Raw genomic sequence first — 21,103 nt, 5'->3', positions numbered from 1 at the left:
TCTTTTTTAAAAGAGCTTTTTTTCTTCTCATTTTATTTTTTTCTCCTGAAGGTGTTACCACTTCCAATGGCACTAATTCTTAACCTCTTATGTTCTCCCAAACTTGCTGTAACCTTGTGGAACCCAAGGGGAAACAGGCCTGTGGGGTGGGTGTGGAGGTGCAAAGTGACCCTCATAACTTCCTTTTAATATGTACATTGCAGAAGAAAATGGGCTGTTGGCTGGAGGGACCCGGCCTGAAGGGGGCCGAGGGGCCACTGGCAAGGATTGCCCCTTCTGTGGAAAATCTTTCCGCTCAGCTCATCACCTCAAAGTGCATCTTCGAGTGCACACAGGTAAGGAAGGCAGCTTCTTGAGTGGGTAGGGACTGAAGGGGAGGAAAAAAAGATGAGAGCTATCAATAGTCTTAGAGATGACCCACTATAGCATTCATATTGGTCAGATGAAATTAGTTCGAAAATGTTCTTTATTAAATCAGAGCTAGTGAGAAAGACAGGGCTTCTTCCCAGTCCTGAGGATGAAGTCAGTAAATTGAGCAGAATGCAAATGAGGGCATGCAGTGATTCTGACCTTATCACCTTATCCCACCTTTTTTCCCCCAGGTGAGCGCCCTTATAAGTGTCCACACTGTGATTACGCGGGCACCCAGTCTGGCTCACTCAAGTATCACCTGCAGCGTCACCACCGGGAGCAGAGGAGTGGTGCAGGCCCGGGGCCACCCCCAGAGCCGCCACCACCTACCCAGCGGGGTTCAGCCCCATCCTCAGGAGCCAAGTCGGCTCAGCAGTCTGCGACCTGGGTGGAGGGTGCTGCAAGTCCCCGGCCTCCTTCAGGTGGCGCTGGGCCGGGGTCCCGTCGGAAGCCCGCTAGCCCTGGGAGGACCCTGCGCAATGGGCGAGGTGGTGAGGCCGAACCCCTGGACCTGTCCCTGCGGGCGGGGCCGGGAGGCGAGGCTGGGCCAGGGGGTGCCCTCCACCGCTGCCTTTTCTGCCCTTTTGCCACTGGAGCCCCTGAGCTTATGGCCTTGCATCTGCAAGTGCACCACAGCCGTCGGGCTCGGGGTCGCCGGCCTCCCCAGGCTGATGCATCTCCTCCCTATGTCCGAGCACCATCAGGAGAGACCCCTCCCAGTCCTTCGCTGGAAGGGGAGGAGGGCCCCGGGTTGTCGAGATCTGGAGAAGCAGGGCCTGGGGGGCAAGAAAGGTAGGGATCCCTCTTAGGGGTGATTAGCTTAGTGAGCTTACCCCGCAGGAGCGGGGGAGCACTAGAGGTAGTTGGGTAGAGCAGCCAGCAGGGGGCAGTATGGGACCCAAATCCCAGCCCCAGGCGGACCAGAGGTGGAGGGGCAGTGGGCAAAGGAGGATGGGCAGGCGATACCCATCCAGCCCAGGGGAGTCACAGTGCCTTAGAAGTGGCAGAGGTGAGGGTCAAAGAACGGGGTCCCAGGTCTGGCAGAGAGGATTGTGTCCCTGTTGAGGAGACGCTCTGCCAGTTTTTGCTGGTCCATAGGCGTGAGAGTTTATTTTTGTACAAGGGGTGGGGGTGGGGGGGGCACTGTACCCTTCTAGCCCCATCAGGGGCCCTGTAGACATTGCTATTTTTGGTACGATTCCTGTCATCCCTGTTGCAGAGTCGTGTCCCCAATAAACAGGTGTCTTGAGGCACAAGGCCCTGTGTCCTGTCTGCCTATGTCCTGTTTCTTTCCTTGGGCTCTTCTGCTTTAGAAATAGTTAACCTCTTCAGGCATTAAATTATCATTCAGAGAGCTAGACAAGAAATGTAGAATCTTGGGCCTTAACCCAGTCTTCAGATTTAGTATCTCTGGGTGGTGCCCAAAAGGTAGCATTTAAGAAATAGGCTAGGGGGTTCTCATGCACTGTGGCTTGAAGACCTCTTTGGAAAACTGTTGGGCTGTGCTAGACCCCAGTTTGTCTGTGACTAGCTTAGTTAGCCTCAAGATGTGGGAGAAGGAACCTCCAAAAATTCATTGATCTTCTGGAAGCCACTATGGAGGAAGCACATTTTCCCAGGCTCTTGCATAGTTTTTGGACAGTAAAGGATAAAGGGTACTTCAGCCTTGGTTTTATTTTCTGTATTCTAGTTAATGGTTGGTTTAGGGAGGTGCTCAAGTTAGTTGCAATACCTTAATCCAGAGGATTGTTCTGGCTCCTGGGAGGCAAAGTGTGAGTAAATACATTTAATATAATAATAGTATTATAATAACAATAATTACACATAAAAAGTCTGCAGTTCCGGCCCCACTCTGTAGTAATGGTTTTCATAGCTCCATTTCCTGTGATATCCCAGGATGGAGTTACCAGGTACCAGTTGACCTGGCAGAGATGAGTCTTCTCTGGGAGAATCAGGGGATGAGGAGAAACAGGCTGTCAGAGAGGTGTCCTGGGGTTGCGTAGTGGCCAAGGATGAGGGAAAATTAGAAAAGGGATAATTTCCCTTTTCCAGGCTATGAAGGGAAGCAGATATGGCCATTCTGGTTCCTGCAGGATAAGGCACCAAGCAGGGGAGAGCTAGAGATAGCAGTAGCGGGGGATGTTCTGGTCCTTGAATCCCCTTTCTGTTCAGGGAGCAGAGGGAAGGAATTTGGTGCTCTTCTAGTCCTTTGTTATGTCCCACTGACATCCCAGCCCAAAACACGAGGAGGGGCTGCAGCCAAGTTCTGGATCTTCTCTAGAAGCCAGGAGAAAAGAAGGATGGATTGGGAAAGGGAAGAACCTGACTGTCAAGCAGCTTAGGCTAGGAAGAAGGGCACTTGAAGGACAGAAGAGAGAAAGGGGATATGAACTCACCTAGGTCACAGAGGTGTGGTGGGGTCACTCAGGGCTCGGGCATGACTCTGAGGGCAGAGAAACTGCAATGAATTTGGAGATATTTCCTCTCTCTCTCTCTCTCTCCCCCTCTCCCTCTCCCCCGCCCTGCCCCTCAAGCCTGCTTCTTATTAAAGATTTGTTTTTTTCACCTCTGGCATTGATACCTCTTAGCCAGGCCTGGGGGAGAGGAGAAAGGCAGACTGTGCAATAAATCCAATTTGCATCCTCAGCTGGGATCATTGGTTCTCCCACTCCCCCAGTGGGCTGGATGATCAGAAAAGCCCACCCAGAAAGTGACCAAAGAGATCACCCATTCCCAGCTTTACTGCAGGTACTTACCTGCCGGGATAGCCCTAAGATCCCTCCACTGGCCAGGGTGGGAGTGCTGCTCCCAGGGTGGGGGGGTTGCAGGCTGGGGCTGTGTCTTGGTCCTGGGGACACATCTCCAGAAGAGTCAAGTGTTTCTGGGGCTAGAGGGGAAGCTAGGGTGAGAGTAGGGTATAGAACTCCTGCAGATTACCTTAAGCAACCAAGCTGCTCCGTCAAGGAGGAAAAAGCTCCATAGCAACAGGAAGCTCTGTCACCATAGCAATCCAGTTGCAAGAGAACCCCCCTACCAAGAGGCAGGAAATTGTCAGCAGCATCATTAGAACAACCAGGGAAGAAGCGACAGGAAACTATAAGGATTGCCGTGGTGAACCAGGAGGGTACAACAGGAAGCTGAGGCAGTTTCCATAGAAACCCAAGGAGAGCTAGAGAAAGAGAGGTACAGAGGAAGTGCTTCTTAGCAACAGGCTGCTGTAAGCATCACCCTAGCAATCACATGGAAAGCTCTTTTAGCAGTGGGGAAGCTGTACATATTGTCATGGCAACTGGGCTACTTGGCTAGAAAAAGGAATTGCTCAGCAGCAGGCAGCCTGAACATCACCATGATGACCCGGCTGTTGGGAGCCACCCCTTGAGAGGTGCCTCACCCAGGGAAATTTGCTTGACGTCCAGATCCCAGGCCTCCTCCTCGACGCGGGCAGGCAGGGAGCAGGCTCCCGGCGAGAGGCCGGGAAGGGAAGGGCCGGCATGCTCAAAGGATGACACGGCCACGGAGGCCCGGGTGCGGGCGGCTGTAGAGAGTGGGGAGTTGGGGTGGGGGTGGGGTGCTGGTGTGGGAAAGCACTCCTGGCTTCCCAGAACAACTGTCTCATAGAGGGCCTCCCAGTTAGTCCCACAGATTTTAGAAAGAGAGATGCCCACTCATTACCCTTCCTGACTTTCCTCCATGCCTCCCCATCGTGCTTGGAGCTGATCAAGGTATGATTCCGGGGACACCCCCAGCACCTTGGCCCTTACCTCTTCCAGTGAGCAGGGCACTCAGGGTCCGTTCCCCAAGGGCTTTGATGTCCAAGAAGGGTTTATTTCCAATACCCATAGAGACCATTTGCTGTACTCGGAGTTCTAGGGAACAAAGACCCTGTTAGCAAACTACTTGGCTCCAGCTCTAACACATCACTGGTTCACCCTTTATTTTGCTTCTTCCCAACTCTCATTACTCCCTCTCTTCCTCTGGTATCTCATTACACTTCCTGTTGGCTATCACTACAGGAATGGTGATGGTAGTTGTTGATTTCCTCCAATTTATATCTATCTGTTCTCATATATGTGGCATCCTGGCTGCCCACCAACTTTTCTAATCTTCCTTTTCTGTTGGGCATTAAGAGCAAAACTCACAATTTTATAATCTTTCCATTTTATAAGATGCTTCTATATATATCACTTTATTTAATCCTCCCTACTTCCTGGGGACGTAGCTTAGCAGTAGAGTGCTTGCCTAGTATGTCCAAGGCTCAGGATTCATCCCCAATACAGCAAAAATAAAATGAAATAAAAAAATAATTACTATTTGATTTTTCAGATGAGTAGAATAGAATGAGGTTCACAGAATCAAATAAAAACAAAAACCAGGATGGGAATAGGAAAGACAGTAGAATAAATTGGACATAACTTTCCTGTGTTCACATATGAACACACAACCAGTGTAACTTCACATGATGTTCAACCACAAGAATGGGATCCTAATTAGAATAAGTTATACTCCATGTATGTAAAATACGTCAAAATACATTCTGCCATCATGTATATCTAAAAAGAACAACTAAAAAAGAAAAACAAAAACTAATCCAGCAAATAAGTGGCACCAGTTCTTAATCTCAAATATTTTCTCTCTTGCCCACCCATTTACTCTCATTTTCCTGACATGTGTTAGCTTTTTCTTTCTTTTTCGTACATCTTAGGCTAATTTCTATTCAGCAATTCTCTCTCAAGCCAGATCTTGAATCTTAAGTCATTCTTTTTTCTGCATCCTACACCATTTTCCTAAGCAATCTCCATGTTCTCCAGAAAACCTCCTGTCATAACCCTGGTTCCAAGAACGTTTTCCCACAGCTCTGCCCAGTACCCTTGTTGTGGGCTGCCTGTCTCCATAGCAGCTGGGCAATAGAACTCGTCCACTTCAGTTTGATCTCTGGTGAAGTTGCCTGCAGAGTGTATGCCTCTCGTGCACGCCGCCGCCGAAACCACAGTTCAAAGCAGAGTCCACTGTCCCCAATGTTTTCTGTAAGCCCCATGTCAGCAGTCTGAGGAAGAGTAGGGGGAATGGTTGAAGGTGCATGAATTCTAGCTGGATGGTATCATATGAGCAAGTACTACATTTAGCCTGGCATTTGGTAGATAGATGGTCAGTAAACATTTGCTTAACTCTCACCAGGTGCCAAATGCTCTCCATGCAGTCTTCACAACAACCATAATTTACAGAAGGGGAAATGAGGCCCAGAGATAGGCAGCAACTTCCCCAAGAATTTATGTAGATTACTAGAGTAAGGACTTGAACCCATGTCTCTTATTCCAAATCTAGGCCTTTTTCTCTGTACTATAACTACCCCCTAAAGAGCTGGAACTAGTGTAGGAGACAGAGTTAAGAATCTTTAGAATCATTCCAAACTGCCTGATCCAAGACTATAGGTTGCTATGGACATTTATCTGGCTGGTTCCCTAAAGCAAGCTTTCCCTCTTCATGGATAGTGTCCTTTCCTCTTATACCACAGGGACCACTCCTAATTCAAAAGGCATATGTGTCCTTGGTGGGAAAGATCCTCTTCCAAGTCTGACTTAGAATGCTTCATAAATCTGCATGGACTACGTGAAAACCCCATGGGGTAGACCAATGGCAGGGACTTCTGTCATCCTCTGATACCTTAACTTGATGACTGGTTATAGGTCAAAGCCTATTCAGAACCTGGGTTGGGGGTGAACTTCTAGCTTCCTGTCCCCTTCACCTACTCCAACTCCAGGCAATGTACCTTAAAAGCCTGCTTGTAAACAAAAGTCTCAGAACCCCCTTCAGAGCCCTTGAGCTTGCTGAACAGAAGGAGGTGCTCAAAAAGAAAGACATGGCGAAGACACTTCTTCCGGCCACAGATGACAGTGAAGGGATCCCGATGCAAGAGCTGTCCTTGCTCCTTCAGATCTATCTGGGGAGAGGAAAAGGAAAGGTGGTTGGCTCTGGATCCTTTTGTATGTACTTTACAAGGAGTAAAAATAGATTTATAGAGCATGGGGGCCTAATGCACTGGTTCTCAGGCAGAGTCAGGAAATTAGGAAAGCTCTCAGCCTAGAATCCATTCACTGGTCACCATGTACAGTACAGCTGGTCTACCAGCACAATCCTGCCTCTCATTATGGGAAGGTGCACTGCACACTAGAACTTAAAGTCTCCCCTTGGAAAACCTTTGCATTTTGAGGACCGAGGAAGACAGCCAGCAAAGACCTAGAATAAGTTTATCTCAGAGCAAGGAAGATTTTATTTTAGTCTGTTCTGGAATCTCAGGGCAGGAAAAAGACATGGTAGAGGTGAATAAAGAATGTGTTGGGTGTTGAGATGCAGGTAGAAATGTAGACCAGAAAGGGAAAGATAAGAATTAGGAAAGGAATAGGAGATCACAAGGCAGATTGTAGGTATGGGATGTAGGGCAGGACACAGCTTCTTTATTTACAGATGAGGAAACAAAGGACCACTTAACTTCAGTGACAATGAAATCCATCCAGCTGATTAAAAATTAGAGCTTATTGGGCTGGGGCTGTAGCTTAATGGCAGAGTGCTTGCCTAGCATGCATGAGGCACTGGGTTTGATCCTCAGCACCACATATAAATAAATAAATAAAGAAAGAAAGAAAGAAAGAAAGAAAGAAAGGCATTCTGTCCATCTACAACTTCAAAAGAATAAGAAAAAAAATAGAGCTGGATGCAGTGGTGCATGACTGTAATCTCAGCGGCTTGGGAGGCTGAGGCAGAAGAATCGTGAATTCAAAGCTAGCCTCAGCAAAAGTGAGGTGCTAAGCAACTCAGTGAGACCCTGTCTCTGAATAAAAAATACAAAATAGGGCTGGGGATTTGGCTCAGTGGCTGAGTGCCCCTGAGTTCAATCCCTGGTATGCGCCCCCCCCCACCCGCCCCAACACACACAAATTTAGAGCTTAGGGCCCTCTGGCCTTAACTCTGGTTTTCTTGTCATCAGTTTACACTGTCTGAGGCTACAGGGTTAGGCAATATGAACAGAGGGACTAGAGCCAGGGCCTTACCTCACAGCCTCGCACTGCCTCTACAGCTAGTAGGTCTCTGCCTCGGGACTCTTGTTCTCTGAGCAACTGCAGAGCAGCCCCAAGGGCCTGGCGCTCAGAACTTGGCTCAGACCCAGCTTCCCTCAGGAGCTCCTCCAAGAGCCGCCCATACCGAGCCAGTTGCTCCAAGGGCTGCTGCAGGGCCCGGGGCAGGTAAGGGCCACTCTCCATGGAGCCCTGGGTGAGGAAACAGACAGGATGAGGGAAAGGGCTGGTGCCTGTGGGGGGCCAAACTTTGGGGGAAGGTGGGTAGTAGGTTGGGTCCAGGCTTTAGAGTATAGATGAAGCCCAGATACCCCCAAAGATAAGGCAAAACCCTTTCCTCCAGAAAGAAGACAGGCAGGAGGCCTGTAGGAAATGCAACCATACTCTGCATTCTAAAGGAAGTTGACAAAGAAACCTGGGGAATAACACCTTATAGTCTCTGGCATTTAGCTTTTGAAATCACTTTCATATCTTTTGATGCAAAGTCTTTTGATCCTTGAACTCTATGTGAGAGCTCAAGATGGAGGGAATATTGCCCTCAGTTTACCAGACGTTGAAATGGAGGCCCTGAGGAATCAAGAATCTTACCCAAGTTCCTCAGTTGGGGGAACTGGATAAACACCCAGCCTCACCAGGCTCCTAGTCAAGTGCTTGTCCCTCCCTCAGCAACTCTGGGACATGACAGGTAGAAGGCATTCCTGGGCACATTTAAGAAAGCTTTTTATCCCTGACGGATGTTAAAGTGGGGTGGGTTTTTAGGTCTTCTCAGACCCTCTTCTCATGAGGGTTCGAGAGGAGTTTACCTTGGCTGGGGGGTTGAGTGTAGCCAGACCATTTTCCAGTTTGTGTCGGTGCTTCACATACTGAGCATAGAGGCTGAACTGGTCCCCCTGCACAAGTAAGGAAGGCACAAGTTCTCACTCATTCCTCGTGAGGCCCCTGCAGACAGACTCTCCCTTCCCCTTCATCCTCACTGCAGCCAAGGATGGATAGGTCACCAGGGAACCCTCATCCTTCCAGGAAGAGAGTGAAGCCCAGGTAGCCCTGGAGGGCGGGGACGGAGAGGCTGAGCAGAGCCAGAGGTGCCCAGAAAGTGGGGTTGAGCCCCAAACTCCTAGACTACTTGAGGAGGAAGCGGGCAGTGGGTAGTGGATGTGAAGGAGGAACGGGTGGATGGGGCTAGATCATGGGAAAGGAAAGGAACCTAAAAGACGTTTTAGAGGATCACTCACATGGCGAAGGAAGCAGGCCCCAATGCGCAGAGGGTGGGCAGCGCAGCCCTGAAGCTCACGTAGAAAGTGTGTCCTGTGGAAGCTTCGAAGTCTCTCCCGGGCACTCAGAGTGGCGGCCCAGGTGCCCCGAAGTTCAGGGGTCAGCTCAGGTCCAGGGGATGGTACCGGTTCACTTAGGGTGGTCACATACTCCTGTTCACAGGCAATCAGTTCAGACACCAGACGCTGCTGGGCACTGTAGGGACAAGGGACAAGGAGTGGCAGAGAAAGTGTCACTGGGGCATAAAAGGGAGCTATTATCCCTAACAATGTCATGTTTTTTTCTTGCTGGCAAGTTGGCTCTGCCTTTTGGGCACTAATTGGGCTGGGTTCTCACCTGATGCTTCGCTTGCGCTCCATCCGGGGGGTGCCTACTCCCCACGGCCCATCTGGTCCCCCAGCCCGGCCCAGCAGCACATGTTCCCGTGGTGAGCACGTCCTGTCTACCACCTCGGTACTGGTGACCTCCAGGCCTCGGATTAGCACTGCCCTTGGGGGCCTGCCATCTGCTTCTGGAGCCAGCTCGGGACCTTCCTCCTCGTAGTCTTCTCCACATGGGGCCAGGGAGCAATGGGATGGGGCAGCCCGTGGCCCAGGGCTGCTGGGGAGCAGCAGGGAGCTGAGGCTGGGTGAGGGACTGTGGGAGCCTCGCTGGGCCCCAGCACTGCTGGCACTGTCTGCCCGTCGTCGTTGGCCCCGAGGACTGGCCTCCTCTCCCAGCTGTTGCTGAATCCTCCTCTCCAGTTCTTGGCAACGGGCCCGGCAGCGTCCCCATTCTCTCAGGGCTGCTGGGCTGCCCAGGTCCAAGGCCAGGGCCCGCATCTCCTGGAAGGTGCCAGCACTGGGCTCCGGGGCCCGTCGAAGGGCTAAGGCTGCCAGCAAGGCCTCCCGACCTGGCCCAGCTCCTGCCAGCCGAGCAGAACCCTCATCCACCCACTCATGGGCCTAAAAGACAAAGGGATGAGGGTGAGGACCTGTGCCACTTTCAAATGCATGCAACACCTCTGTTCCTCTTGCTGATGGTCTCCCAATGCCCCAAACCATCCCAACACCCGGTGTCCTTTCCTTGTCCTAGCATTACTGCCTAACCATGTCACTTGGAGATGGGATGGAGACAGGATCCTAGATAAAAGAACAGCTAAAACTTATACAGAGTTTATAAGTGGCAGGCTTGGTATGAAGTACTTCTATATATTGTTTCTTGACATCCTTACAGCAGGTCTGTGAGGCAGAATGTGCCAAGGCACATTCAGGTTTAGTACCTTATCTCAAATCATTCAAGTAGGTGGCCAAGCTAAGAGTCAAAGCCAAGGAGATGAGCTCCTGAGTCCCTGTGCTTAATAAATTTATTGCCTACTCGGCCTCTCCAGGCCAAAGAGAGGAAATGGTGGGCACAGAAGGAAGGGGCTCTGTGTACACCTGCTGGAAGAAGCGCTGTAGCCGCAAGGCCCGATGGAGATTACTCTCAACCTGCTCCAGCTGTTGCTCAAAGATATCCAGAACCTTTTGGGAGGCCATGTCCTCCTCCAGAGTAACAGCCTCCCGTGCCTGGGATAGGCGCTCCTGGAGAAAGAAGACCACGCTCAGACCTGGTCCTCACTCCCAATTAGTCAACACCCTACCTCCCTGTGTTTCTTCTCCCCACCTTTTTTAAAAAATAATATTTATTTTTTAGTTTTAGATGGACACAATATCTTTATTTTACACTTACGTGGTGCTGAGGATCGAACCCAGTGTCCCTGCATGCTAGGCGAGCACTCTACCACTGAGCCACAATCCCAGCCCGTTTCTTCTCCCTTCTCACCTGAACCTCAGTGTTGAAGGCTCGGAATCGCAATTCTATCTCCTGCAGGGTAGACAGGGAGTCTCCGGGCACAGTGAAGCTGGCTAGCTGCTCCTCCCCTGGGCCCGAGAGCCACTGCAACACCTGAGGCAGATGGGGTGGGAGAACAGGGCCCATGAGGGAGGAGACCGTGGAGGAGAAAGGTAAGAAAAGATTCAAATCCAGCTCCAGTTTTCCACCCTGATCTGTAGAACCTTGGGTAACCCATTTTATCTCATCTGTAATTGCAGTTGGTAAAAATGAATGACAATAGTTTCCACAAGGATCAGGTGAAAAACTGAGTAAGGAGCCTTTAGTAAAGTGCCAGATGAGGCTGAGCTGGCAGGAAGCATTAATGGAGGCGGGTTAGAGTTCCAGGGCTAGGCCTGGAGAGTGAAATAGAACTTGGGTGAACCAAAGGCAGGATGAGGGTCATCTGAGTAACAAACGGCCAGCCAGGAGAAATGTCATAGGTCCTGTGTCTGGCAACTAATGGGTGAGAGTCCTGGTACCATGCCTGGAGAAGGTGGATACATGTGTGTGAATGTGTGTGCCCAGATTTAGTTGCTTATTATGGAAAGGAACTCATGTGCTAGTTCTGGATGTTTGACCAAAAAGAAATGGCATTTTTTTTTTTTTTCCTCTGAAGAAAGGCTGGAAGCTGGGGTAGGGCAGCCTGAGGCTGAGAAGTCTGAGAATGTTCCTCATAGTCAGTGCCAACAATAACCACTTTAATAGAGTACTTTGCTGAATTAATTTGATTATCCTAACTACCTTATGTGTTAATTATAACTATTTCCATTTGACAGAGGCGAACTTAGGATCTCAGAAAAGCTTCATGACTTGTCCAACACCTTATATATAGTAGAGCTAGAACTCAAATAGAGCATTTTAACCTTTAAATCCTATTTTTAAATAGGTTTTAAAATCAGGAGTGGAGAGGGGAGATAGCTAATCATCCAGCCAACAAACAGTAAGAGATGATCCCTTGGATATTGGAATAGCAGAAATTAAAATACAGCAATCTCAAAACAAAAAAGCTCTGACCCCTACTTAGCTTTAACCCTGAGATGAGCCTTCCCCTGATGCCCATAGGCAGGTTCATGACACTGCTGTTGTCATGCTTGGGACTAAAGCAGAACAACCAGATATCAAAGACCCCTCTACTCTAAGTGGTAGGGTGGAGAGCAAATCCTTGTGGGGCTCTTAATCCCAGGAAAAAAGAGTCAAGGTTCAGAGGAGCTAGTCTTATTCTTGAATCTTCCCCACAAAGAGGACCTGGTTCCCCCCAGGGGCCTGTAATCTCTCTCCTAAAATGGAAGAAGATAGGATACTTCCAGCCTCAGATCTGGGGGATGACACTGCATAAGAGTAAAGGTGGCATTTGTGGCTGTGTAGCTAAAGAGCTGGTATCGAGAGATTATTTTTAAATTAAGGAAGAAGTCACTCCAGAGTCAGTTTTCCCCTGAATTCCCTAGGGCACTGAGCATCTCTAACAATCTCTAAAGACCCTGACCAAACAGAGAGGAGACCTGGCTTCTCTTTGCTGGTGCTGAGATGCTTCCACCCTGTGATTGAATCTCGTACTTAATAACCAACCTCCTGGGCAGGTAAGGTGAAAGGGTGGGGCATTCAGCATACCCTGGCAAAAAGAATGTCATGAATGCTAACTATCCAGAGAAGTGGGTACCGGAGACCAGGTTCCCAGACTGAGTAAGAACAGTCTAGAGTTCTAGCTCACCTGCTGGAGTTGTTGCAGGCGTTGCCGCTGCTCCTGCTGCTGCACGTGCAGGTTGGAGAGGCGCACAAGCTGATGAATGGCCTCGTCCACCTCCTGATATAGTGTAGCTGGGCCTGAGCCCTCCAACCTAGGGAAGGTTGGGGCAGAATAAACCTTTGCCCTTGTCAAGCCCCTTGACTCTGTCTTTTCATCTCCAGGGACATAAACATGAGAGGTGGCATAACACTGTGGATCAGATATGGGCCAGACTTAGACTACCTGAACTTGAATCCTAACTCTCCCATTCACTGAATTAGCCTGGCCAAGATATTTAACATTTCTGATCCTCCAAGTCCTTATTCATAATTGTAACTAGCACACAGTAATGTTGTGAAGGCTATGAGATAATAAATTTTAAAACACAATATCCTACCCAGATACATGTGCAGTAAGAATTATGAGGTAGCTAAGGTTTGCTGGCAGCCTTCTGCTGTGTTTCCCCCTTCCACTGCTACCTGCCTCTGCACACCCATATCATACTTGCTGCTGTGAGTGGAGCGTAGCCTCATCAAGATGGCTCCTCCATCCCTCTGCAGTGCAGTCAGCCGGGGATCTGCCAGCACTTTCTGCAGGGGTTCAGGCATTCCCACCATCTCCTAGGGAAAAGGAGCAATTGGCAGCTAGGGTTCTACTAGAGTGCCCACTTCAGTCCCATCCCTATCCCATCCCCAGTTGTCCTTCTCGTTTCATACCTCTCCCTCTGGCTCCACTGCTCCCTCCAGTTCCTCAATGGCCTTCCTTACAGAGCTCAACACACCTTGACACAGGCTGCATAGCCTTGCCACTTCCTGAAACCCACAAGCAGGGAGTCAAAGATCAGAGTTTGGGATGAGGCACCTAAGTCCTAGGGTGGGTTGAGGCAGCCCCAGAGACTTTAATGGAGGTAATGCTGGGCTCTATTTCAGCATGCTGCCTGCTGCTTACAAATTGGATAACATTGGGTGGGTCCCAAAACTCTGAACCTTATTTTCCTCAGCTGTAAAATTGGGATAAGACAGGATTTTATGAGTTTTAAAGAGGTAATACCAGCCCAGTACCTACCATGGCCTGGCATTTTATAGTTTAGTAAACCTGAGTTTCCTTTTCTGCTGCACTGGGTCTTAACTGTGGATAACCCTCCTGTCTGCCTCAAAAGACCTATTTCTCTGCGCAGGCGTGCATGCACACAGACACACACACACACAGTGTGTGTGTGTGTGTGTGTGTGTGTGTAGAGGTAACAGGGATTGAAACCAAGGGTGCTCTCTTTTTTTTAATTTTGAGACAGGGTCTTGCTAAGTTGCCAAGGCTACCAAGGCTGGCCCTGAACTTGTGATCCTCCAGCTTCAGCCTCCTCTCAGCTGGGATCACAGGTGTACTACATACTTTACTCCAGTTCCACTTCCTTTTTTTTTTTGGTACTGGGGATTGAATCCAGGGGCACTTAACACTGAGCCACATCCCTAGCCCCTCTCCCTTTTAATTTTTGTATTTTATTTAGAGACAGGGTCTCACTGAGTTGCTTAGGGATTAAGATGCTGAGGCTGGCTTTGAACTCCTTATCCTCCTGCCTCAGCCTCCAGAGCTGCTGGGATTATAGGTGTGTGCCACTGAGCCCCTGTCCACTTCTCTCTTGATACACAGCTCACAGACCATGTTTCACCTCTGATTTCACACTTGGATCATGATTATTCCTCTCTTCTTGAACACTTGCTGCACCTAGATTCACAGAATCCTTGCAGATAATTGCTGGAAGGAGCTTTAGAGATCATATCACAATTGCTGTACTTTGGGGTGAGAATCCTGAGGGCCTGGATATTGGTGCAGGGAGCAGATAGAGAAAGGGCACCATTTCTGGAAGTGAGATAAGGTAACCTGTCCAAGGTCATATGGAACAAAAACCAGCCTTTTGACTCTGGCGCTTTCCAGAAATCCAATGACACTATCTAACATTCTTCTCTAGTTATTTTATAACTTAATCTCCCACCAAAAGTCATTTATTTAATGTGATACTAAATAACACTGTAGTTGTAGCTCAGTGGTAGAGCACTGGCCTAGCATGTGTGAGGCACAGGGTTTGATCCTCAATATCACATAAAAAATAAAATAAAATAAAGGTATAAAAAATGCAATAACATCATTAAAAAAATAAAAAAAGAATTTAAGCCAGGTGCGGTGGTGTGTGTGAGTAATCACAGCAGCTTGGGAAGGGCGGAGGCAGGAGGATCACAAGTTCAAAGCTATCCTCAGCAACTTAGTGAAGCCCTAAGCAATATAACAAGGCGTCTCTAAATAAAATATAAAAAGGGCTGGGGATGTGGCTTACTGGTTAAGAGCTCCTGGGTTCAATCCCTGGTACCAAATAAATAAATAAATAAAGATTTAAAATACTCTTCCCATCCCCCCAGTAGCCCATTGCTACTTGATCATAGTTTATAAACCATAAATACTTGCTGAATTGAAAGGAGTGGAAATCACTTTTTCCCACCCCCAGGGTTGTGTCCTGGATCTGCCTTCTCTCCTAGAACGTCCTCAGCTGGATCATTCTTATGTCCCAGGGTCCTAAGTGGTAGAGTGAAAGCTTACCTGATGTACTTCTACCCAGTGGCTGGGAGAGGGGTCCCTGTGACCTCCTAAGTCCCACTGTAGCTCCTCTGGTTTGGCCACTCTTTTCAGATCATTCTCAGACAGCAACTCAGCACCCTGTAGACATGTAAAGGCAGGGGTTTATAACCAGGCACCCATGAATTCAGAGACCAGCCTCAGGCTCCTGATAGCCTGTCTCCACTCTGATGGGGTACTAGGTGGGAGCGAGGGGATCAAACCTGAAGTCCATGGAATTCAGCCGGAGGGTCATCCTGGGTGATAATCAATAGCCGCTGAATGAGGGGAGGGTCTCCTGAGTCCTGAGAGTAAGAAGAATAACTCTAAAACTGTGGGCAACTGGGTGGCTTGGAATGGTACCAGGGGAGAGTGAGGATCTAGGGGAAGAGCCTGTGTAGAGGGATTAGTTACCTGAAGTTGACTCAGGGCAGGAATGAGTGCTGGAGGCAGTGGAGGTGCCTTGCGAAGGTCGAGCAGAACCGACAGTCCCAATAACTGAAGATCAGGCCTATGGAGGCAGAAGAGCTAAGGAGGTTGCAGTGTGTGTGCATATTGGGGAGATAGCAGGTAGGGCAGGGCAGAGGCACAGGTCTGATTTAGCATTAGTAGTCTTTAGGAGAAGTCAGTTCCTGGTACATTTGGGAAACAACAAGCAAAGGGCCAAAGTCTGGGATGGATGTCCAAGAGGTGGTGACCAATAATCTGGAGTTTACTGACAGGGCCAAGGGACTACGGTCTGGAAATAAGAATTCTATGTTTTGGCAAGGTATGAATTAAATACAAGCCTGTAGCATGGTGTCTGGAAGTCAGAAGTCAGTAAGGTCAAAGACTTGGAAAGCTGAGAGTTGAAGAAGTAGGTGTGCTAAAAATCAGAAGGTCAGTGTCCTGAGAAGGAGGTCAGGTCCTCAGGACTCAGGAGGTTACTGTATAGGGTCCTCGTGCTCACCGCAGTTACCTGAGCAGTGAGTGGAGATAATGAAGAGTAGTGCTCAGCATGTCTCTGGAGGGTGGGGGCTCCTCAGGAGGGCACGGTGGGGTAATGGTCAGTAGAGCTCGCCCACTCTGGTCCACCCCTCCTGAAGACACAAAATGGCCAGGCTGTCCTGGCTGGGAGCAGTCCTTGGCTACCTCCCTTCCACCCTAGCTCCCTTCCACGCCCACTTCAACTGCTTCTCTTTCTCCAAGTCCCCCTCCCTTTATATACTGATGTCCACTGACCAGTCAGGATGAGGAATCCAGATGCCATCAAGTCCCAAGCTACATCAGGGTCATCAGAGATGGAGACTGGAGGGGCCTCTTCTGGGATGCTATCCCCTTTTACTTCCTGCACTGTCTCCAGGGGTTGTGTTAGGGGGTCAGACAGGAGCCCCTCTGTGGATCCTACAGAGACACAGGCAGAGCTGTGGCCTAAAGTGAGGATGGGTCTGGCTGTTTTGGCCCCAGCCTAACCCCTGATCCTCTTCCAGCCCACCCTCTGTCTTGGATCTCAGTGTCCTCTTACCTGCCATACTTGCCAGGTTTGATCCCTCTTGCACTCTCTCTTGGGGCCCTCCTTCTTTAGGCCCACAATCTTCTGAAAGCCAAGGCTCTTTTTCACCTGCTGGTGTGAGCTCCTCTTTTGGTTCACATTCTGGCTTTCCAGAGCCTTCATTCTCTTCCTTAACTAGACTGGATTCTGGAAGCTCTTGTACATTTGGTGAAAGCAGATTGACAAGGGCTTCCTGGTGGATGGTCTCTTCCTTGTCCCCAGGGCTGAGTGGGGCACTATCCCCTCCTCGGCTAAGAGCCACTCTGCCTGCAGCTCGCTTCTTTCTCCTGTTTCCTTTGCCTGTTCTCCGAGGTGTACCAACTGGTCCTTCAGTTCCCTGGCCTGCTCCTCCTCCAGATTCCTCTGGCCGAAGGGGGCAAGATTCAGAGGCTTCTCCCAAGGCTTCTGTTGGAGGCTCAGACACCTCCAGGACTGCTGCCTCTGGGAGAGCTTCAGCTCCAGGGGGGGACCCAGGAGAGGCTCTGGTGCTGCTTCCCTCACCAGGTGGGCGTGCTCCATCCTGGTCCCGAGTCCCCAGGCCTTTCTGGTGCATCCATGCCCGGTGTCTCCGGTGCCGGCCCTTCCCTCCAGCACTCTTGCGGGTGGGTACTGTCCGGGTTCTAGACAGGCCAGAAAGGCCCTCAACATCTGTGGGGCTTCCTCTCGCAGGCAACGTCACTTCTAATAGCTCCACATACTCACCCTCTGGTCCTTCGGCAGGAGCATTGTGCCCATCCCCAGGACTCCGGGTGCCTAGCACCTCCTCAGGGAGTGGAGGGCTAGGAAGCCCTGGGGGTCCAGGTGGCAGTTCTGGGGGTATTGTGCTTGGCCGATGTCCAACCATGAGGCCCCCTTTGTGTACAAATCGTGGGCAGATGAGCTCGGCCCAGGGCAGTCTCTGAATCCCAGAGGGTGCAGATAGTAGGCAAGTGCTGAGACGACCTGTTGGTCGGTCCTTGTTGATGCCTTGCAGCCACTCAGGTGTGAATAGGTAGGCACAGGCCTCATTGGGCACAGGCAACTCCTGCACCCGCCCACCCCCTGGGGCTAGACACTTGAGGGCCAGACGGGGTGCTTGGGCTGCAGAGGGCACCACTTGCAGGTAGAAGTCTCCTGGGCGCAGCAGCTGCCAGGGCAGAGCTGCTAGCTGCACCACCACCTGCTCGTGCAGGCAGAGGGGCCAGCCCTCATGGAAGAAGAGGAATCCGCTATACTGGGCCTGGGGAAAGAGGTTGGTAGGCTGCACTCAGGTCTTTGCTGAAGAGACCAGCGGGAGGAGGCAATGAGAATGGGTTCACACTGGGCAGGTATGGCCTTATGCGTGGTGGGCTATAATCCCTGGGGAACAGGAAGGGAGATTTTGGAGTGTTCATGTGGCCAAGGAAGGGATGTCTTCAAATGGTAAGAAGCTTCTCTAGGATGTTAGTTCCATGTGTGGGTGAGTAAGAACTGAATCATTAAAAGATATGGTCAGCAGATGCTATTGTCTTAGAGGAATCAAAGACTCTTGGGTCTCTACATCTGCAGAAGTGAAGTATTTGCTGAGTCATATCTGGGGGAGTTTAGTATCTTGCGAAATTCAAAAGAGGGGGGAAATGTCTAGTATTGGGTCTAAAGGGCCAGGGTCTTTGGGAATTAAAATTTCTTAGAGATTGCTATTTGGGGAAGATGAATGCACATGTACATGTGTTAGTATCTAAGTCACTATCTTTAAGGGTCAAAGACTGTGGAAAATCAGCAAACAAAGTTGAGTGTCTTTGTGGGGAACAGTATTAGGGGAGGCTGTGTGTGTGTTGGGGGGATGAGTCTGGTGGTGAGCCTTGGGAGAGGCAGTGGATCTTAGGAGAGTCAGAAAAGGGATGCAAAGCTACTCACACAGGCTTCCTGCTGGACCTTGGCAAGCAGGTGTTTGGCTGGTACCAGGAAGTCCAGTGTGTACCTCAGTGCATCCTCCCGATAAGTCCTCTCTACCACCTGGAACACCTGACCCAACAGGGTGGGGGCTGTGGATTCGAATGGTGGGTACAAGGCGGCAAGCGTGCTCTGCACACAATCTTCCACTGGCTCAGGCTCCTGGGAGAGACAAAACCAGGCTACAGACCCCTAGTGATCACCCAAGCATGACTTTTTTAGGGCCTGTACTGGACTATGGGCAGCTGCATCCCCCAGGACCCCAATGTACAATGTGTGCCCAAGTGATGCTTAGGAAATGCTATCTGAATAAGTCCATGATGGAAATGGGGCAGAGCCAGTTAGAGCGCACAGGCCTATCAGGTCTCTACACTTAAGCTCTGAGACCTTGGCTTCGGAAGTCCAGGAAGAATTTATTGTGAATACTGATGCTTGTAAATTGGGGGTGGTTGCATAGGCTCTCTTCAGGAGACAGAGAGGCTACTGGGCTGTCAGGGACTAAGCTAATAATCAAGAATACCAGAGGATGGGGGAGGGTGCTGCCATACAATCATTTCAGAGATGATTCTGAAAATCATTTTTCCCAGAGCCCAACATCCTGACACCCCCACTTTTAGTGAAGGCGCCACCTTCCACAATTTCACCCTAGAGAAGGTTAAGGGTGGGAAGAAAGAGGATGTAAAGATTGTGACTATCTCACTACTTTATAGTACTCTTTCTTCCAGAGTGGCTCTAAAGCAATCATCCATTCCCAGAGCATGTGGGATTGGGTTACAAAAGAATGGGGTGGGCATTTGAAAGAGGAAAAAGGCACAAAAGGAACGTGTGGGGAAGGGAGGAGGAGGCCCTGATGGTATGCATTCCAGCTGAAATCTTTTCTGATTCTAGGGGGACCTGAGTCTGCCAACCTGGACCTGTAGTCACCATCTAAAAAGCCCCACTTCATCCTAAGTGAATCAACTGGACATCTTCTCCATCCCACACCCTAACAACAGCCCCTTGGGCTATTCCTTTGCAAGCTTATTTCGCTTTCAAGATGGCCTTTGAAGTTCCTTTTATCAGATTCTTTTGCTGTAAATGGGGAAAGGTATGCTCCAGGCAGTATTTACCTAGCTCTTTGCCCGCTCCGGCCCCCACGTCCTGATTTTGCCCCAAGACAAAACTGCTGTTTTACTCTGGTTGGAGTCGCTTGCTGGTCCCAAGCTAGGCGGCTACTCCAGAGACTGACATTCCGTGCGTCAGCGCACAGATCCCGCCCCGAGATGTGTAGGCGAGCTGACAGACCCCCAAGTGTTCCCAGTACTCCGCGGGCACTGGGCGCGTGGGTGGGGATAAGGTGGAGATGGGCAGGGGTGAGACAGAGTGGGCCGTCGACTCCAAGACCGGGAGGGGGAGATAGAGCTAGAGTAGCAAGGCAGCTGCAACCCATTAGGGGCGGTGAGCTCATGGCTGAGCGAGAGTCTCAGCCACAGGAAACGGCAGCGGCAGGAGGGGAGGAGGGGTCTGGGGCGGGAGGCTGCGGGCGGGAGCCCAGAGACCCGGCTCCTGCAGGCCGGGACTGAAGAAGAGACTAGAGACTGAGTCAGCTCTCCCTGGCCCAGTTCCTCTTTCTTCTAGCTCCAATCTCCTTACCAGGGGGTGCCCTTCCCTCAGTAGAGGAACGGCCCGTTAATGCTCCTAACCCTCCTCCACTCCCTGCAGGGAGCGCCCCCTGGTAGGGCCTCTCTCCCTCCTTCACACTGCAGAGAGAGCCCCCTTGCCTGCCCCCTCCCCCTTACAGAGAGCGCTCTCCCTGGCAGTGCCCATTCTTGCAATGGATCTTTAAGAATACTTCTGGACTGAAAGTTCCCAGGATAGTGTTCTCTCCTGTTGATGTGGGCTTCCAGGGCCCTGAAGTGCTGCTCCAAGGTCCTCTGCCTCTGGCAGGGAGCTCCCGCCCCTTCTTCCTCGGCTCTGCAGAGTGCTCCGTGCGCTTCTCTGCAGCGTGAGCTCTGGGGCACTTTCCCCCTCGATCTTTGGTCGGCTCTGGCAGCGTCACGCCCCCTGGTACTGTGACCCCCCCCTTCCCCGCGCGCCCCATCCACTACCCTAAAGCAGTCCCTTTTTCTCCGCGGGAATTTCCCTCTTTGGCCATGCCCCTGGCCCTGGCCCAGCCACAGCTGCGGCTGGTCCCCCAGGGCCGGATGGGTGGGCCCTCCTCACCGGGTTGGGGACTCGGATGGAAAATGGTGGTTCCAGGCAGGTCAGTTCTCATGACCCGAGGCGGTGCCCCTTGCAGAACTGCTGCAGGACCAACCCGCAGGGGTCTCCCGCGGGTAAGAAACTAGGATCGGGAGGGGGGCGGGGGAGATCCTGCAAAGGCAGGCACAGGTCTGGACAGAGGAGGGGGGAGAGGTGTGTAGATTAAGGGAAAGACAAGGGGGACGTTGGGGGAGGGGGCGTAGGAGAGTGGAAGAAAGGGTAAAGGCAACACGGGTGGGGACAGAGCTAGGCAGTGGGGCAGGCAGGGGGATGGGAGGGAAAAGAGTTTCAGGAGCGCAGAACAGCACAAGGCAGACACAGGAGGCTCTGGGCTGGGGCCTGGGGACCCAGAGCAGACTGCTCGAAGGCGGAGGGGACACAGGGGCTGCGGCGCGGGACTCACCATGGCTCGGCGCCGGGCCGCGTCCGACGCTAGGTCGGTCGGGCGGGCGGGGCTGGGCGCGCCACCGCCTCCCTCCCGCCTCT

At 50.9% G+C, this 21,103-nt stretch overlaps 3 protein-coding genes across 16 annotated transcripts in view; 2 read left to right on the top strand and 1 right to left on the bottom strand.

Moving 5' to 3' along the window:
- Znf219 (zinc finger protein 219) overlaps positions 1–1,667 on the top strand; it is a 13,812-nt gene extending 12,145 nt beyond the window's left edge. For all 7 annotated transcript variants that reach the window (XM_027922384.2, XM_027922382.2, XM_027922383.2 and 4 more), the window contains 2 exons: positions 204–335; positions 603–1,667. In XM_027922384.2, the coding sequence (XP_027778185.1) occupies positions 204–335; positions 603–1,207 (737 nt within the window). In that variant the 3' untranslated portion in view covers positions 1,208–1,667. The remainder of the gene's footprint in view (positions 1–203; positions 336–602) is intronic.
- Arhgef40 (Rho guanine nucleotide exchange factor 40) lies at positions 292–21,103 on the bottom strand. 3 transcript variants are annotated; one of them, XM_071607720.1, is made up of 24 exons: positions 21,021–21,103; positions 18,341–18,538; positions 16,439–17,684; positions 16,156–16,317; positions 15,893–16,013; positions 15,349–15,445; positions 15,159–15,239; positions 14,920–15,036; positions 13,047–13,142; positions 12,835–12,950; positions 12,316–12,442; positions 10,557–10,679; positions 10,172–10,315; positions 9,090–9,697; positions 8,714–8,948; positions 8,285–8,371; positions 7,458–7,673; positions 6,179–6,349; positions 5,278–5,455; positions 4,173–4,277; positions 3,803–3,946; positions 3,168–3,298; positions 2,808–2,854; positions 292–367 (listed from the first exon to the last, which is right to left on the bottom strand). In XM_071607720.1, exons 1-23 carry the CDS (start codon positions 21,021–21,023, stop codon positions 2,813–2,815), a joined length of 4,548 nt encoding a protein of 1,515 aa, XP_071463821.1. In that variant the 5' UTR covers positions 21,024–21,103; the 3' UTR covers positions 292–367; positions 2,808–2,812. The 3 variants fall into 3 exon arrangements, with proteins under 3 accessions (XP_071463821.1, XP_027778181.2, XP_071463822.1); XM_027922380.2 differs by lacking the exon at positions 292–367 and adding an exon at positions 449–2,688; XM_071607721.1 differs by lacking the exons at positions 292–367; positions 3,803–3,946 and adding an exon at positions 449–2,688.
- The window catches only part of Rnase13 (ribonuclease A family member 13 (inactive)), a 41,438-nt gene continuing 40,853 nt past the window's right edge, over positions 20,519–21,103 (top strand). For 4 of the 6 annotated variants that reach the window (XM_071607736.1, XM_071607734.1, XM_071607733.1 and 1 more), the window contains exon 1: positions 20,519–20,691. The gene's annotated coding sequence lies outside the window, so the exon portion shown is untranslated. The remainder of the gene's footprint in view (positions 20,692–21,103) is intronic. The other 2 variants (XM_071607735.1, XM_071607731.1) reach the window with 1 other exon arrangement.

The sequence above is a fragment of the Marmota flaviventris genome, chromosome 2 (genome assembly GCF_047511675.1).
Source record: "Marmota flaviventris isolate mMarFla1 chromosome 2, mMarFla1.hap1, whole genome shotgun sequence".
NCBI classification, from domain to species: Eukaryota; Metazoa; Chordata; class Mammalia; order Rodentia; family Sciuridae; genus Marmota; species Marmota flaviventris.
The sequence above is the reverse complement of the archived record's forward strand: the minus strand, read 5'-3'. Positions and strand labels throughout refer to the sequence as shown.

Excerpts from the sequence above, each read along its gene's own strand:
- Arhgef40 (XM_071607720.1), bottom strand. Across the intron at positions 16,014-16,155 it reads TGGATTCCTCATCCTGACTG|GAGGGGTGGACCAGAGTGGG; the intron begins GTCAGTGGACAT and ends TTGTGTCTTCAG. Across the intron at positions 3,299-3,802 it reads CGTCAAGCAAATTTCCCTGG|CCCCAGAAACACTTGACTCT; the intron begins GTGAGGCACCTC and ends CTTCCCCTCTAG.